The sequence below is a fragment of the Cyprinus carpio genome, chromosome B1 (assembly GCF_018340385.1).
Source record: "Cyprinus carpio isolate SPL01 chromosome B1, ASM1834038v1, whole genome shotgun sequence".
NCBI lineage: Eukaryota > Metazoa > Chordata > Actinopteri > Cypriniformes > Cyprinidae > Cyprinus > Cyprinus carpio.
Genome location: NC_056597.1, coordinates 17,880,677 through 17,898,927, shown reverse-complemented (window position 1 = coordinate 17,898,927; position 18,251 = coordinate 17,880,677). Strand labels below are relative to the sequence as shown.

The window sequence follows — 18,251 nt, the reverse complement described above, 5'->3', positions numbered from 1 at the left end:
TTTAAGCAATTAGAACCTTTTTTTATACTAGATTCAGCTTGAATTTCAATACTATTAAACTGACTTTAAAATCTTAAGGAGTTTATAATGAACCGAAATGAAAACATTTATATATATATATATTTTATATATATATATATATATATATATATATACTATATATATATATATATATTATATTATATATATATATATATATATATATATGTATGTATATGTAATGACTGTTTAATAACAATAGCATGCATAAGAGCCTTTGTGTAAATGAGTAGACTGTAGCCTAAGACTATCCTATTTTTTAATGGCTTTTAAGGATGTTATAATGTATATTATAATGTTGCAATGTTAAATTACTGAAATATTAACTAATATGACCTCAATATCAGGGGATATTTCAATTAAATATTTAACATAAGGGGTTTGGTTGACAATAAAGCTTGGAAACTTTTGTGGAAAATCTTGACATTTTACAGTGGCCAAAAGAAAAAAAAAGTAAAATTCGAATGAGATTTAAGACTGTATATCTTCCTTTATTAAACTGCTGTAAAAAGGTCTCAAATTGTTACACAGTATATTCTCAATAGCAATCCACTATATTCTCTTCACTATGCTGGGCTGCTGAAAGGATGTCCTCCATTAGTGATCGGGGTGAATTTACAACATGATCACTACTTAATGTCAACATCCTCTGCATGTCATCTAGATCTAGAATCTGCAGTATCTTGGGTAAGCTAATGTCTTTGGTGCAGTGTAGACCACAGTCCGTTCCCTCATCAGATCCTGTTACTCCATTCGTGACAGACACAGATGCTTTGGCCTGTTGTTTGTTGAGGTATCTTCTCTGCACCTCATCCCCCCATCTGTTCCCACATACATTTAAGACAAGAAGGCTGTTATCCAGATCTGCAGTCTCAGCTGTAAGTGTTCTGAGTTTGACCAAGAGCGCACAGGCTTTCTCACACACTGGTCTGTCACAGTCAAACAGGCTATTAAACAGTAAGTCAAACAGCCCAAAATTTTTAAACTTGATCAAGGCTTGCGTAAAGCGCGTCTCTTCAGAGGATCCAAAGTTCTGGACTGCGTACGGACAGCAGGTCAGTGTCTTTTCCATCAATACTTCTGCTAGCTCCAGTGTGTGCATTTTCACTTCCCAGTCAAAATCACTGCCTCCCAGTGACAGGACGGAGCTCAGGGACAACTCCAAGGCCGTTATGAGGTGTGATCCTTTCAGCCATGATGTGAAAGCTTGGACAACTGCTCTACGAGGAAAGCCCTCGGTGTCCTGAGAAAGAATGGCCATCATCTGCACCAGAGCCTCATCCTAAATTCCAATGTTACATAAAAAATGTGTGATTAGACTGAGAAACTAAACAAAACCAAGAATATCAACATGCTGCCAAGCTTCAGATCATTAAAATTATCAATAAGCTACAATTACGCCTCTGGACAAGATCAGGAAAGTGTTGTAGACACACTGGTGGTCCAAACTTTTCATTTAAAGACACATCAAAGCCAACCAGTTGACTCAAATCTGGTCAACTGCTGGGTTGCAGCAGTCATAGTGAAGAACATAATGTTTATGAATTATGTTGTTTAAAGGGCCAGTTCACCCAAAAGCAAAAATTACCCCATGATTTCCTCCCCCTTAAGCCATCCTAGGACAGGACAAAAAATGTCCTGCCACTTCCAAGCTTTTTAATGGCAGTGAATGGTGGTGAGATTTTGAAGCAAAATAAACTGTGTCCATCCATCATAAAAAGTATCACTTTAGAAAAATGCAGGACCATTCTAAAGATCATATTTGAAGAGCTGGAATTATGTACCATGAGTAATTTTCTCACCAGAAGTTTGCTATTGCTCACAAGCACCATCTGATGTGAAGAAGCAGTAACTGCCTCCCCGACAGCAGCCACAGCACTAGCTCTGACATAGCCTTCTGCATCTGCCAATGAAGAAAGGAGAACGGAGACCATACCGCTGGTGTGGAGAGCTTCAGTGAAACCACTGTTACCTGGGAGAAAGAGACAAGTACAATAATAGGAATGAAAATGATCACTAAAATAGTCTACACAGCTATAATTGAAATAACATAAGTGTAGAGATAAATATGCTTGTGGTACCATTGAGAGCAGTAGTCAGCTGGGTGATAAACTCTAGTGTGGAGTCTCTCACTTCCCATCGCAAATCACACATCCGTTTCTCCAATACAGGAAAGAGGTCTGCAAAACACACAAGCAAGCTTCATGACCATCCACTGAAAAAATATTCACAATAACTTACAATGTCGGCACATCAAGCTGTTTCATTTCAAAACAATAGGTTCAATATTTGTTTCTTTTAAAGGGTGTGTTCATGCAAAAATGATTTCCCCATTTACCCTCATGTCATCCCAAACCTGTATGACTTTCTTTTTTCTGTGGAATACAAAGAAAGATCTTTTGAAGAATGTTGGGAACCAAACTGAATTTCCATCATATTTTTTGACCATACAATGTATGTCAATGGGACCCAAAATGGTCTGGTGAGCAGCATTCTTCAAAATATCCTCTTTTTTGTTTAACAGAAAAGTCATAAAGGTTTCCTCACCATGGCTGATAAACTGCAGGAGATCAGGAAAAGGCGAACACACAATCCACCTCTTAACGGCCTGAAATGTTTTCTTCAAGACCGGAAATCACAGAAAGCTTCAAGTAAATAAGGTTTTTCAACAACCAATCAGCTTTGAAAGCAAAAAATCTGAAGCAGCTAATTTTAGTAACATCCATTATACGAATATGCACATACTTACTGTGGCATGGGAATCTGGACTCTGTAAATAGTCCAAGAGGACACCAAATATGTCCTTCCTTAAATCCAGGATTTCTGGATATAGAAAGATTAATCAGATAATAAAACCATTCAACATCAACACCGATCACTTTCAAGGTCAATGATGCCAAAACCAGGGCTGTCACTGACCTCTAAACTTTTTTTCTTTATTTTTTTTTATTTTTCATAAATGTAAATAAATGAATTGTATTTTAGATAAGATTTAATTTTTTTTTTAGTAATAGAAGTTGAATCTATAACCCAGGGCAAAACTAAAAGGATATTTCTGCTAGCGTATATCATCTCCCAACTACAAAATACACATATACATTGTTTAATCAGGTTGTTTCATGTATCTACTCATTTATTTAATGTATTTATGCAAAAATATTGTGTATATTGATAAGGATATCTTTTATTTTTATAATATGGCTTACTCATCACAGCCTCACCTTCATATACACTGAGTGCACCTAATGTATCCAGGCCACACCTCTGAACCTTGCAGCAGCCAATCAGGTGAGTGAATGCATTACTATGTAGCAAAGAGGTGGGGCAATGCCCAGAGCACATCCTCAGAAGCAACAGCACAGAACTGGTGATCGAGTGAATGGAAATATCTTCAAAGAGGTATTTCTAACAAAAGAAAGGTGCACATTTCATTGTATAGTACACACATTACAATATTGAAATCTGTTGCCACAGACTTTACAGCGAAATCAGCATGGACAATGAAAAAATCTGAAGAATGCATATAGACCAGCCTAAGGTTTCAAGAAACATTTTGAATTTGAACCTTTAATTTAATACAATGTCCATTCATCTACAGCACATTTACATAGAAAAACAAGTAAAAAAGCAGTGCAATGGAAAACAAAAAAAGTGTTCAGTGTGAACCAGCCCTAAGAAATTTTGGAGTGACAGTCTAAGCAGAAGTCTACTTACTGTGTGTGCCAGCTGAGCTAGGCTTGATAAACTCTGCATGAGGAGGGAAATACATGAGGCTTTCTGGGATAGCTGTTCCTTAAGGACTACATTAATTTCCTTTTCTGCTTGAGGTTGTGTTGACACACACTGCAGGGGAAGCAAGATGATATCCGTAGCCTTCCTCTTTAAAACCTCAGGACTAAAGGATAAAGTGAGAGAGAAAACTTGAGTGAATAATACAATACATAGACTGCTATTTCAAATGTATGTGTTTTGCGATACGTATATGCATAAAAGTCTACAGTAGTCACCATTTCTCCAGCTTTACAATTAGTGCCGCACAATGAAAACACTCCTTTCTGTTTCCATCACCCAACATGGCTTCTAATAACTCCTCCAATTTATACTCTGGTTGGCTGAGCAGAGGTGTCCTGTAACAAATAATAATCATTTCCCTGCATCCTTGCCTTAATTGTTTAAATTAAATAGCAAGTTACAAAAGCATCTCTGACAATAACACTGAGTACATATTATAGAATGTACATTGTTGTATAGTCTTCCGTTAAAATAGGAACTGAAATAAACTGTAGTAATATTGTACTGTACAATAATTCGTAAAAGGAAAATGTAAAATGTGCAAAAAAACAACAACATTAAAAAACATTATATTGCCACTTTAAAGGGATACTCCATCGCAAAATGAAAATTTTGTCATTATTCACTTACCCCCATGTCGTTCCAAACCCGTAAAAGCTTTGTTTGTCTTCGGAACATTTAAGATTTAAGATATTTTGGATGAAGTAGGCTTGAGACTGCCATCTGCGTACTGCTCAGATTTGCCAAAATGATTTGGAGAGACACAGAGGAGAGCAATTGTTGAATAAAGTCGTTATTTTTTGTTTTCTTTGTGTACAAAAAGTATTCTCGTCGTTTCATGACGTTACGGTTGAATCACTGATGGCAGATGGACTATTCTGACGATGCTTTTCATACTTTTCTGGACCTTGACAGTGTAATTTACTTGGCAGTCTATGGGACAGTCACAAGCCTACCAGTTTTCATCCAAAATATCTTAAATTGTGTTCCGAAGACGAACGAAGCTTTTATGGGTTTGGAACGACATGGGGGTAAGTGATTAATGACAAAATCTTCATTTTGCGGTGGAGTATCCCTTTAACTACAAAAATTAGAATAAACAAGATTATTTATTGTAACCTATTGAAATATGTAAGGGATAAAGTACGTTTCATTATCATGAAACTACTTATAGTAAATAATAAACAAATAATTGCATTTACAAGAAATATTAATCTGAGATCATTCATAATAATTACATTATAATATAATTATAATATACACCAGTGGTCAAAATTTTGGAATGTAAAACAGAGTTTTTTGTAATGCTTCTAAAATAAATCTTTTATGCTCACCAATTTTATCAAAAATACAGGGGGAAAAAACAATATTGTGAAATATTATTATAATTTAAAACAATGGTTTCCTATTAAAATATATTTTAAAATGTAATTTATTCCTTTGATGGCGAAGCTGAATTTATTTGCAAAATGTTATTACAATTTAGAATTTTCATTCAAATGTATTTTACATTTGTAATTTATTCCTGGGATGGCAAATTTTTCAGCAGCCATTACTCAAATTTTCTGTGTCATAAATCATTTTTGCATTCACAGGAATACATTATTAATACATTTGATAAAATATATTAAAATAGATTTTTTTTATTGAATTTTGAAATTACATATTACATTTTATGTATTTTTAATACTTAATTATTCCACACTTTTGACTTTTAGTGTATGTATTATTATAATGTAATTCTTTTGCTAATAAAAAAATTTCAACTCCAATTAATAGATATATAAAATGTAACAAATCTGCCGTTCAACTCACCCCAAAGCAGCTTCTAGAACAGTTATCAGAGTCTGAATCAATGATTCAGACCCCCTGTTGACCAAGACTTCCAGGGGTACTAGCACATCTTTCCACAGCGTGCTTATGATAGGCTCTCCACACTTAGAGAGAACCAGTGACAGAAGCCGTAAGCCCTGGAGGACCTGAGGATGATCCTCTGAGCTCAACGCCTCAACCACAGCATTCATAATCTCAGAGGAGGCCGCAACCCAATCAGGCCTCAAAGATGATTCACTTGATCCCACAACATCACTGCCATTGGTCATGTTTGGTGATGTGAGGAAATTTAGGATATGCACTAAAAGCTGATTAGTCAAACAGGCAACAAACAGACTCCTGTCATTCTGCAGCTGGAGAATCACTTTGATGAGTCCTGTGGACACAACAGCATTCATAATACCATGTATGAAAAGCTTGAAAAGTTCAATAATATATTTTCATTGTTTCAACTTACACTAAAAACCAGCAAACAGGCAACTAACTAGAATAATTAGAATTAAAACAACACAATTTGTTTACTTTTGTGTGATGACACATGCATGTGTATGTACACTATCACTATCTCACTATCACTTTGGATTTGAATTTAATGCAATTAAAATGTAAAAGTTTTAAAAGTATTAATTTATTCACAACTATTAAAAAACTGCTGTACTTCATCTGCTATCTAAATTAAAGCAGTTGTTATCACATTGCAATCTAAACCACATATACAAGAATACTTTTTTTTGCGCAAAGAAAACAAAATAAAGATTTTACTCAACAATTTGTCTTCTCCGCATCACCCTACAGCGCCATTTTGGAGAGTATCACCTCCGTAAACAATGTATTCAACGCATATATGTTGTTTACGTTCAGATCAAAGTGTAAAAAACATAAACAACGTATCCGTGTGTGGTACAGCTTACACAGAACAGCATATGTTGTTTACCTATGTGATACTCTCCAAAATGGCGCTTTAGGGTGACGCGGAAGAGTCCAATTGTTGAAAAAAGTTATTTTTGTTTTCTTTGCGCACAAAAAGTATTCCTGTAGCTTTGTAAAATTACAGTTGAACCCCTGATGTCACATGGATTATTTCACCGATCTCCTTGCCACATTTTTGAGCCTTGATCGTGTAAAGATCCTTGCTGTCTATGGAGGGTCAGAGAGCTCTCAGAATGGATCAGAAATATCTTAATTTGTGTTCCGAAGATGAAAAAAATCTTATAGGTTTGGAACGACATGAGGGTGAGTAATTAATGACAGAATTAAAATTTTTTGGTGAACTATACCTTTATATTTGTGTTCCGAAGATGAACAAAGTCTTACAGGTTTGGAACGACATGCAATTAATGACCTAAATTGATTTTATCTAACTGTTTAAAGGGGTCATATGATGCTTTTTTAAAGATCATTATTTTGTGTATTTGGAGTAACAGAATATGATGACATGCTTTAATGTTCAAAAAAACACATATTTTTTCAAATACTGTACATTATTGTAGCTCCTCTATGACCCGCTTCTCTCAAAACACGTTATTTTCTACAAAGTCCCTCCTTCTGACAAGCACAGTCTGCTCTGATTGGCCAGCTGACCCAGTGTATTGTGATTGGATGAACACCGCAAGCACTCATCGGAAATGTAACGCCCCTTTCCATAATCGCAGCTTCATCTTTCAAAATAAATGTAAAGACAGTTAATAATATCCTTAGTTTTACCGTCAGTTCAAACCCAAAAGGGTAACAGAGTTGTGTGACAGACACAGTGATGAAGCTCGTATGTGTTTGCAGTACACAAGCCATGGACGGTTAAGACAGCTGGACCCACTGTGTGACCCTATCTCTCTCTCTCTGTCTCACACACACACACACACACGACATGCAAAACTCCACATTTGAACAGTCAATAGCAAATACTTAAACGAAACGGTAGTCCATAAAATGTGTTGCTGTTCTGTTGTAAGTAATTTTAAAGATTTCTAAATGCATCTACTTTTGGAAGGCGAAATAAACTGCTTTTGCCTATTTACACAGCATCTCCCTGACATGGCTGCTTCAACACTAACTGTGATTACTGAAACCACGCCTTCTTTCTTTGCGTGAACATTTGGGCGGTATTAAGCAAATATTTCCACATAGTGACGTAGAGATGTAGGGGCATGTTTTGAAAGAGTCGTTTTAGGGGGGCGGAGCAGAGTCTTAACTTTGATAAAGAATATCTCTTTGGATTTGAGACTTTAGTCTTCGCAACTTCACAGATCTTCTTTATGCACCAAGAGCTTGTAACACACCAAAGAGAAAGGAAAAACTGAAATCGCATCATATGCCCCATTTAATTAAATTTAACAGCTGACAGCAATTCAACCTAATTCATTACATACCTTTCTATGACATTATGATGAATTTGTTTAACTCTGAGTTCTTGTCATATTTTATTACCATTTTCTAAACTATAGCAAATAAACTATGAGAAATGTTGAAGGTGTCTGAATAAATTTTGGTTTGACTATATGCTTTCTGTATAATTTTGAAGCTGTTCTCACCATTTCCACATATGAAGCCCAAGGCTTGTTGGTGTTTCAGCATATTCAACAGTCCCTGCAGCCAGCCACTGCGAACCGAGGCATCCTCCCAGAGATCACACACACCCCAGGCTTCCCGCTCAAACACATACACCAAAAGACCTCCCTCCTGATCTCCATAAACAGACAACACATAAACCGGATGTTATTGGAAAATGCTGCAAACTGCAAAGTATATCATTGAACTTTTTGTTGTTGTTTGTGTGTGTGTGTGTTAGACCAGTGGTTCTCAATCAAGGCACCAGAGGCCCTCAGCAAACGTCAAATGAGGGCAAAAGTGACTTAAATATAAGATAAATTAACTATAAAATTAATTAAATATAGAAAAAAACAATGTAAATGAATATAATCTTAAACATTACATTACATATTTTCATATTTTTCAAGCTGAAAAATATTTTATTGGGTAGAAATTGCTATTTTTATGTATATGTATATATATATAATATTTTATTTGTTTGTATTTGTTTTTTTTTTTTTTTTTTTTTTTTATTTAATTTGTGATGTAAATTAATTGGTGTATGTTTGTGTGAAAATATTGTGGGAACTGTCTCACATCAAACAAGTGGAGATCCTGCGTTGTGGCTGCCAGAAGTCCGGTCAGTTTGAGGGTGAAAGACAGGATAGCAGGATCTGTGGTTTTAGACGTACAAACACTGGAAATGAACTCCAAGAGGCACGGCTGATGCTGCAAAAGCACCTGTCCATCACCTGAAGAAACACATAGCAGTTACCTAAAGATACGTACTACACTCCAATATATTACTCTACCAAAACTTCTCAACTGATCAAAAAAATAACAGTTTGATCCCAGGTTACTTACTTTGGCTGTGCAGCTCTTTGAACCAATCAAGCAGCTTCTCTAAAGAAGTGTCATCAGGCGGAGATTGCTTTGGGTCGGCCAGGACCAGGCAGACCGCTGGCAGCAAAGATAAGCAGTCACTGTCCATGATATCAAAGTCCCTCGATCACCAGCACATAGTTTCTCCAAACAGGACAAGGCTGTTTAATGTAGTACTCGGTCAAATCATACTGGAAGTAGCAACAATAAAATATGTAAATTACCTTGACACAACAGGGTACGCAAGTATGGACAAATGATTCAAACGTTATCAAACGTTTTTAAGAGTTTGCAACTGTCCTGTACAACAAGACTTTCAAAAGGAAGTGGAAAAACATCTTCACTCTGAACGTAACTACAATAAAGAAAAAACACCCATTTATCACATTTAAAACAGCTTGATATAAAAGTTAGCTGCACTTACTGTACTTTCGCACCGTACGGCGTGCAGGACGGGACATACGAAACTACATCCTGAGCGTTGACGCTTCTAGCGGAGTATGCGCAAATCCGGTGCACTTTAATGTTCTTGAATAGCGTAACCGCCTCACACACTCACTCGCATGGTTAGAGCACACGCTTTGAGAGTTCCTAACTGCGCAGTCAGGAGGCAGCCAGCATCAACACTATCTGATGCATTTCTACTATCGTTAGCTGTGTAACTAAAACCAAACACACTGCATCATACACAACCATTCCAGCTCGTCAAATGCAAGATATGGTAAATATGGTGGTTGAGTCGGAATTTGATGAATAAGAGGAGCCTTCGTTCAGCGATCCGGAGGATTTTGTGGATGACATCGATGATGAAGGTACAGCGGCGCGCGGACTCAACGCAAGACATCAGATCAACTAAAACTGCTATTTAACTGCTATAAAAATTAAAAAAAAAAAAAAAAAAAAAAAAAAAAATTAATTTAAAAAAAAAATACCTGCGCAATAATATTATGACATCTTTCTTTACTGTGTATTTGTTTCCGCTTAGAATAAAAGGAACATTTCTGATAATTTGACACAAAATATGTGTCATAGGCATCCTGTCATATTTTGCACAGAATACAGTTATTTTCATCAAAACAATATTACATTTGAAATTGAATACAATATGTTTTATGAATTTGTATATTACGACATCACGTGATAATTTTATTAAAATGATACTAATAAAACCATTAAATAAATAAAACATTAGAAAATATACTTCACCTAAAATGTTCTTTACATGGAAACATTTAAAGTAACTGGTTAATGACTATTATTTAAAATGACTGACTCCAGATAAGGTAACAAGTTTTAAGTTTTTTATGTTTTTACACTTTTGAAGAAATAATAATGTTTTTATTATAATTTTATAATTGTGATTATATATTTATAAACTCTACTTACTGTACGGCAATTGTAGGATTTATATTATAAAACACGTTTTAAATTTTAATGCAGGTATTAAATATAATGTTTTCCAGGAGCCCAATTTCTGCTTGTGAGTGATTAGTTATCTGTGTCGTTTTGTGCAGAGTTGTTGGATTATGTTTTGAGGGAGAGACCTTTGGAGGCTGATGGGATTGATTCGGTGGTCGTGGTGGGACCTGAACGTCTGAAGAAACTGAAAAATGTGATCCATAAAATCTTCTCCAAGTTTGGAAAAATCACTAATGAATTTTACGCTGAAGTAGCAGGGACGACAAAAGGGTGAGTTACTGACTTGAATTTTATATTTTATCAGATAAGACTATTAATTATGATTGCAATGATTCAGATTTTTTTATAGACCATGATTTCAAATGTGAAATGTTCTCAGGTATGTCTTTCTGGAGTACGCGTCCCCAAACCAGGCTCTGGAAGCTGTTAAGAATGCAGATGGTTACAAACTGGACAAACAGCACACATTCAGACTCAATCTGTTCACTGATTTTGATAAGTATGTTTTCAGAGGTTTTCATATGTTCAGAAGATTATAACTGGTTATGAATGGCTTATGACTGTTTTTCGCGAGCTGAAAAAAATACAGCTTTCTGTTACTATACAAATATTGAGGTTCACTAGAGATTCAGATCTTACGGAGCATTTATCTGTGTGTTTTTCAGGTACATGAATATTAGTGACCCGTGGGAAACCCCTGAAAAACAGCCATTTAAAGACTTTGTACATACTTCTGCTTCTATTATTAGAGGGAAAAAAGCTTAGCTTTAAAGATTTATGTGTGCCTGCATTGTCTTTATACTTAAACTTGGTATTGTAAAACTCCAGGAATAAGACATTTCAAGATTATTGGACTATGGGTGTGCAAAATTTTGGCCTTTTCTATTCCTTTTTGTTATGTTTTTAGCCAATGACAATGGCATTACATCATTTTCTGTCACTGTATACCAGGGCAACATGAGGCACTGGCTTGAGGATCCAGACTGTCGTGATCAATACAGTGTAATCTATGAATCAGGAGAGCGAATTGCCATATTTTCCAGTGACCCGAAGGAGCCAATCCTGGTTGAAGAGAGAGCTGTGAGCACATTTCCTTTAAAACAAACATGTTTCAGGGTTATTTTAGTATTATTTATTTACTATTAAATAATGAATATAAGTTATTATATTAGTTATTTTATATTGCTTTAATGTTTAATGTTATATATGTATTATTAGTATCATTTATATGCTAAAATATTAATATAATCCTAATTTCATTTTACTTAGTTTTAGTAATTTTGTGCGTTTTTTTTTTTTCATTTCTTTTTTATATATTTTTTTTTATTTTGATTTTATTTAAAGTTTTTATTTCAGTTTTAGTTTTAGCACTTAAATTATTTTGTTTAAGCAACATTTCTAATTTTTGTTTTTTAAGTTTAAGTATTTTTAATCTAATATTTATTTAATTTTGGTTTATTTAAATGAACAAAAACATTTCTTTTACATGTAATAAACAATAACCAATTTAACAATAACAACTGATTTGCTTTAAACTTGTAAGTGTTCGAAACCCAGTTTTTTTGAAAGGATAAAAATTTGATATTTGCTTTAGAGGTTTTCATCTAGACATGGATTGGTGGGATAGTAATATTCAAATTGCTCATCCACAGTGTTTCATTTACAGTATTAATTACAAGCCTGGTGATCAAAAGTGTTTAATTTTTGGATGTCTACACTTAATTTTGACTACTTTTTCATGTCATTCTACCAAGCAAATAAATGCGGTTTAATCCTTACACTATTAGCGGTGGACAGAGACTTACGTCCGCTGGTCACCAAAGGAACATATCTGGCAACCTTTCACCACCGGGGAATTGCACTATGGGCTGGAGAGAAGTTCAAGCAGATACAGAGATTCAGCCACCAGGGTGTCTCTCCCCATGCGAGAGGTAAACACCTGAGAAAGAGAGCGAGAGCAGCTATTACAGAGTTACGCATGTGAATAACACATTAACAATGTTCGTCAGGTATGTGGTGACTTTCAGCCCACTGATGGACACTAAAGAGGACTCTCAGACCATCATCATCTGGGACATCCTGACTGGACAGAAAAAACGTGGCTTCCATTGTGAGAGATTTCGGCACACTGGCCTATTTTTAAGTGAGTGTATTAATTAGCCTTTGTTTGTTCGTGTTTGTGTACCTTTCACTCAGATAATAAGAATTTCTAAACTGGTTCTCTCACAGGTGGAGTCAAGATGGAAAGTTCTTTGCCAGAATGACACAAGACACTCTGAGTATCTATGAAACCCCAGTAATGCGTTATCTTTAATTAATATGTAGTAGCTGCATTTACTCTTGTAATTTTTATTTATACCTTTGTTCATTTCTTCCAGTCAATGGGTCTGCTAGATAAGAAGAGTTTGAAAATAAGTGGAATAAAGTAAGTCTTAACAAACCTCTGCAGTTTTCTAGAAAGGCATAATTCATCTCAGTTTTATTTTAGTGCCATGGAGATACCGATATAATTTGTTAAATAGTTTGACTGTTATTTTATATCTATATATATATATATATATATGTGTGTGTGTGTGTGTGTGTGTGTGTGTGTGTGTGTGTGTGTGTGTGTGTGTGTGTGTGTTAAACGTTTAGTAAATTTACTGTTTTGCCATATTTATTATTCTTTGTTTAATTAAATATGTCTGTATAGTTTTTGTATTTTTTATTATTATTTTTTTTTTCCAGTTGTTATTATTTTGGAAATCGAACTTAATGAAGAAAAGAAATCACTAGCTGAAATAAATGTATGTTTTTTTATATATTTAATTTTAGTTAACATTTATTTTTTAAGCAACATTATTTTATGATTTACTATAATAACCCTTATGGACTGTAACAACCCTGATTTCACCCAAAAAATAAATAAGTCATAATTTTTTTACACTGATTTCATTCTGCACAGAATAATGACTATAAGAGCAACAAAATAACTATAACAGTAACTTTGAATCATTACAAATTATCTATGCAAACCTAAAGTTAAATAAACCCTAAAAATCTAAAGTGCAACGCAAAAGTTTTTTTTTTGTTTTGTTTTGTTTTTTTCTGTTCGACAGAGATTTTTCTTGGTCCTCGGGAGACAACATCATTGCTTTTTGGGTCCAGACAAGGACATTCCAGCCAGGGTAACACTCATGCAGTTCCCATCCTGTTTAGAGATTCGGGTGCGCAATCTTTTCAACGTGGTGGACTGCAAGCTTCACTGGCAACAGCAGGGTGACTACTTGTGTGTGAAGGTGGACCGAACACCCAGAGGAACACAGGTGTGCGTGTGTTTGTAGAAAGTCTTTATAGGATTTAATCACTTGTTTTCATATTCGTTTTCTGTTCTTCAACAGGGTGTCATCACAAACTTTGAGATTTTCTTCATGAGAGAGAAACAGGTTCCTATTGATGTGGTAGAGATGAAAGATAACGAAGACCTTACATATTCTTAAAGGCCTTAAAGAGCATTTTATAGTATATTGGACAAAATGTCAATCTATGTTAGTAATATTATCCTAATGAATTTTGGTATTAAAAAAATAATAATTCTTGTGAATATTCTGTGGTTTTTCCAGAGATGTTTGATAAGCAGCAGGCCAACAGTATCTTTTGGAGTCCTTAAGGTCAGTTCATGGTACTGGCGGGACTGCGGAGGTTAGTTAATATATTATATTTTATTTATTGTACTGTATTTAAATTGCAAATACCATTCAGAAGTTTGGTGTTATGTCAGATTGTTTTGTTTTTTAACAGAAGTCTCTTACGCTCATCAAGGCTGTATGTTTTTGATCAAAAATATAGTAAAAACAATAATATTGTGAATTATTATTACAGTTTAAAATAACTATTTTCTATATTAATATAACTTAAAGTGTAATTTATTCCTGTGATGGCAACGCTGAATTTTTAGCATCTTTACTCCTGTCTTCAGTGTCACATGATCCTTCAGAAATCATAATATGCTGATTTGGTGCACAAAATTCCTTGTTATTTATATCCTTATTATTGTATAAATTATTATTATTATGATTTTTTTTTTTTTCAAATGCTTTTAAATCTTTATTGCTTGGCACATACTGGTAATATTTATTTTTTTCTGTGCAGTATGAATGGAGCTCTTGCATTTGTGGACACGTCGGATTGTACAATTATGTATATTGCGGAGCATTACATGGCCTCTGATGTGGAGTGGGACCCTACAGGCAGGTATGTGTTCACGTCTGTTTCCTGGTGGAGCCACAAGGTAATATGACATGTTCAGTTCCTTAAGTTACTTTATGCTTATCCTCATAAAGGTTTTTTTTATTTGCTGTGCATACATTTATGTACTCTGTATATAGGTGGACAATGCATACTGGCCTTGGACGTTCCAGGGACATCTTCTGCAAAAGAACAACAAAGACAGATTCTGCCAGTTGCTATGGAGACCATGCCCTCCTACATTACTCAGTCAAGAGCAAATAAAGGTGATGGTCTTTTCTACTGTATTTGTAACATCTACACACTATTTTGCATTGTAAGAGCCTCACCCATAAAAATTTTAACATGAAGGTTTTCCTTATTTTAACAGGCAATTAGAAGGATCTCAAGAAGTACTCAGAAATCTTTGAGCAAAAGGACAGACTGAGCCAGTCTAAGGCTTCTAAGGTCAGTTGTTTTTTCCTTCGTAATTCGTAATGACTGAGTAAAGGTGTTTACCTCGATATTCTTTTTATAATTCTTTAATAATACGTTTTAATGAGATATAAAAATCATTATAACAGAAATGTCTTCAATAGAATATGTAACTAATCACATTGACATGTTTGTCTTTTTAATTTTAATTAATTAATTATCCATCCATTGTTTACTTATTATTTATTTATCATTGTTATTCATTTATTTTAAATTTCTGTGCATTTATTTTTTCTAAATATATTTTCCTAAAAATATACATTGTTTAATTGGCTTTGATTAATTTGCTCTGTATTTCCATATATATATATATATATATATATATATATATATATATATATATATATATATATATATATATATATACATAGCCATCTTCAAGAAACGGCTAAAAACAGATCTCTTTCATTTACACTTGACCCTCTAACACTAGCACTCTCTATTCTATTTCTATTTGTTTTCTTTTTATTTAAAACAATCTGACCCTGTAACGCTAGCGTTCTCAATTTTTTTCTATTCCATTTACTTGTTTTCTTTTATTTATTATAAAAAAATGACCCTCTAACAGTAGCGTTCTGTATTGTTTTTCTATTCTTTCGACTTGCTTTCTTTTATTTATTGTAAAAAAAAAACCTTGCTATGTGTACTGCGTTAGACTAACCAAGACTTGTCAGCATTTACGTATTATTTATATTATTAATGTTTAATGTTTTCATAATGCTCTTGATGCAGGAGTTAGTGGATAAACGTCTTTTGATGATGGAAGAATACAGGCGGTACAAAGACAGTGCCATTCAGCTTTACAACCAACAGAGGGAGATGCACCTTCAGCTCAGAGGAGGTGAGAAACACTATCCTTTTTTTTTCCTTATTGTTTTTCTATCATCCTCATACTCTACTAACATGTATTTCCATCAGTTATATTATCGAATTATTATCTCTCAGGTGTGGACACAGATGAACAGGACAGTAATGTGTAGGACTGGGAAGAGGAAACATTCGAGTTCTTTATCAGTAAAGAGATCATTAATCTTTGAGACCTGAAGTCGAAGTACACGGAAAGCACTGTTGTTCCCTTTCAGTCGGTCACTTTCAACGTCACGTTGGTGACCGACGAATTGAGAATTTCGCCAGAGAGACCAATCCACTTCGAGTGTAACTAAACGAGCCAATGGGCATTGGCTTGTGAGATCTGCATCTGGCTGCCACACCTTGCAGCATGTTTATAAGTGTCAGCAGGGGCATCACTACTGCTCTCCTTCCTCTCGAGTGATTGCAGCGAGTGCGGATGTTATGTCTGTTAGCAGCAGTGGTCACTGTCTCACAGGAAAAAAGATTAAGATCCCCCGTGTAGACAGGCACACCAGGAGTGTGCAGTGGCCAGCTCTCCTGCGTGCTTCAGCAATAAAAGAGCAATCTCTAAAAGAGCAACACAGGTGATCGCCTCATTTTAAAGATGTCTTATCAGGCGTGCATTTCTGGATGTAGTTGTTACCTGGCGCCTCAGGATGGTCACGATCACTGCCTCACGTGTCTGGGCATTAACCACGCTGAGGAAGCTTTTGTGGATGGTGCATGTTTTCTTTGTGGGGCCATGCCCATCTCGGAGTTGCATAAAACGTGATGGAGTCACGATCTAGCAATCTCAGAATCTAAGTGGTCCAGGAGCACCATCTCTGGCTGATATGAAAGAGCATGACACGGTGCAATTTCTAAATGCTCCCATGTCACAGACTGGCATTTTCGGCAACGCAGTCGAGAGCTTTGCCCAGCAGTTCTCGGCGGCACAGAAGCAGACTGAGGCGATTAAGCACATCATGCACCATAGGGAAACCTGTTGCTTCCAGTCCGGCTGCAGCCCCTCAGCCTGCTTGTCGCTGAGAGCATACCCTCTGTCCGCCCTCACGCAGCAGCCTTCCACCAGGCAGTGTCGTGGAGCCGGTCACAGGCAGGGGAGCCCGGCCTGTCCAGGCCCCCGCCAAACCTGGCGCCATGCACAAGTGCAAGAGGCCCTGAGATGGGCGACCCAGAGATGGAGGGCACTGCTCATTGGTAGATGGTGACCACACCACTCCCTCCCCCAGAGGAGGGCCGAGTGAAGAATGTTTTGTTTTGTTTGTGTTCCGCGGCTGACCCAGCAGCCAGCGGTACCAAAAAATGTTGACACAGAAACGCATTTTTGAGTGCATCTGTCCCCAAGACTGGTTTGCAGCAATCGACCTGAAGGATGCATACTTTCATGTCTTGATCCTCCGACACAGGCCATTCCTGCGTTTCACCTTTCAGGGTCGGGCATATCAGTACAAGTTCCTGCCCTTCGGGCTGTCCCTGTCGCCCCGTGTCTTCACCAAAATCTCGGAGGCGGCCCTTGTTACCTTGAGAGAACAGGGTGTTTGCATCCTCAACTATTTTGACAAGTGGAAGTGGAGACTCCTCCCCCAGGTAGTTCAGCTGATTTGGAGATGGTTCGAAGGTGCTGAGGTAGACCTATTTGCATTTCTAGAAACCACCCACTGCCAGTTGTATCATAATCATAAACACTCTGGGTTGTACGGCAAAAAAAAAAAAAAAAGTTTTACAGTGTACTGCACTCTAGGCTATTATTCTTGCAGCTGCTAATAAATCAGAAGTCGCAGATCAATAAAAAGTAGTTGGGGCTAGTTCACCTAAAAATGATTTATTTACTTTTCACCTTCATGTTGTTCTAAACTGTATGAATTTCTTTATTCTTTTGAACACAAAAGAAGATTTATTTATTTTTTTATTTATTTTTTTGAAGAGGAATGTGTGTAACCAATCAGTTAAAGGGGTCATATGACATTGCCAAAAAAGAACATTATTTTGTGTATTTCGTGTAATGAAATGTGTTTATGCGGTTTAAGGTTCAAAAAACATTATTTTCCACATACTTTACATTATTGTTGCTCCTCTATGCCCCACCTTTCTGAAACACATAGATTTTTACAAAGCTCATTGTTCTGAAAAGCGAGGTGTATGCTGATTGCCCAGCCATCCAGTGCTTTGTGATTGGCCGAATACCTCAAGCGTGGTACACTGCT

At 35.8% G+C, this 18,251-nt stretch overlaps 1 protein-coding gene and 1 pseudogene across 2 annotated transcripts; one reads left to right on the top strand and one right to left on the bottom strand.

The window, feature by feature from the left end:
- Nucleotides 1-509: 509 nt before the first annotated feature.
- Nucleotides 510-9,633, bottom strand: LOC109081355 (BRCA1-associated ATM activator 1-like). Of its 2 annotated transcripts, none has more exons than XM_042716832.1 (13): nucleotides 9,497-9,633; nucleotides 9,055-9,263; nucleotides 8,788-8,942; nucleotides 8,193-8,340; nucleotides 5,647-6,040; nucleotides 4,047-4,166; nucleotides 3,754-3,934; nucleotides 3,261-3,444; nucleotides 2,789-2,862; nucleotides 2,587-2,668; nucleotides 2,121-2,219; nucleotides 1,842-2,011; nucleotides 510-1,321 (listed from the first exon to the last, which is right to left on the bottom strand). In XM_042716832.1, the coding sequence occupies exons 2-13, from the start codon at nucleotides 9,179-9,181 to the stop codon at nucleotides 578-580; spliced, it is 2,478 nt and encodes an 825-aa protein (XP_042572766.1). In that variant the 5' UTR covers nucleotides 9,182-9,263; nucleotides 9,497-9,633; the 3' UTR covers nucleotides 510-577. The 2 variants fall into 2 exon arrangements, with proteins under 2 accessions (XP_042572766.1, XP_042572768.1); XM_042716834.1 differs by lacking the exon at nucleotides 9,497-9,633 and adding an exon at nucleotides 9,297-9,479 and having other exon boundaries at nucleotides 9,055-9,233.
- Nucleotides 9,634-9,781: 148 nt separating this feature from the next.
- Nucleotides 9,782-17,816, top strand: LOC109081354 (annotated as a pseudogene).
- The last annotated feature ends 435 nt before the right edge of the window (nucleotides 17,817-18,251 follow it).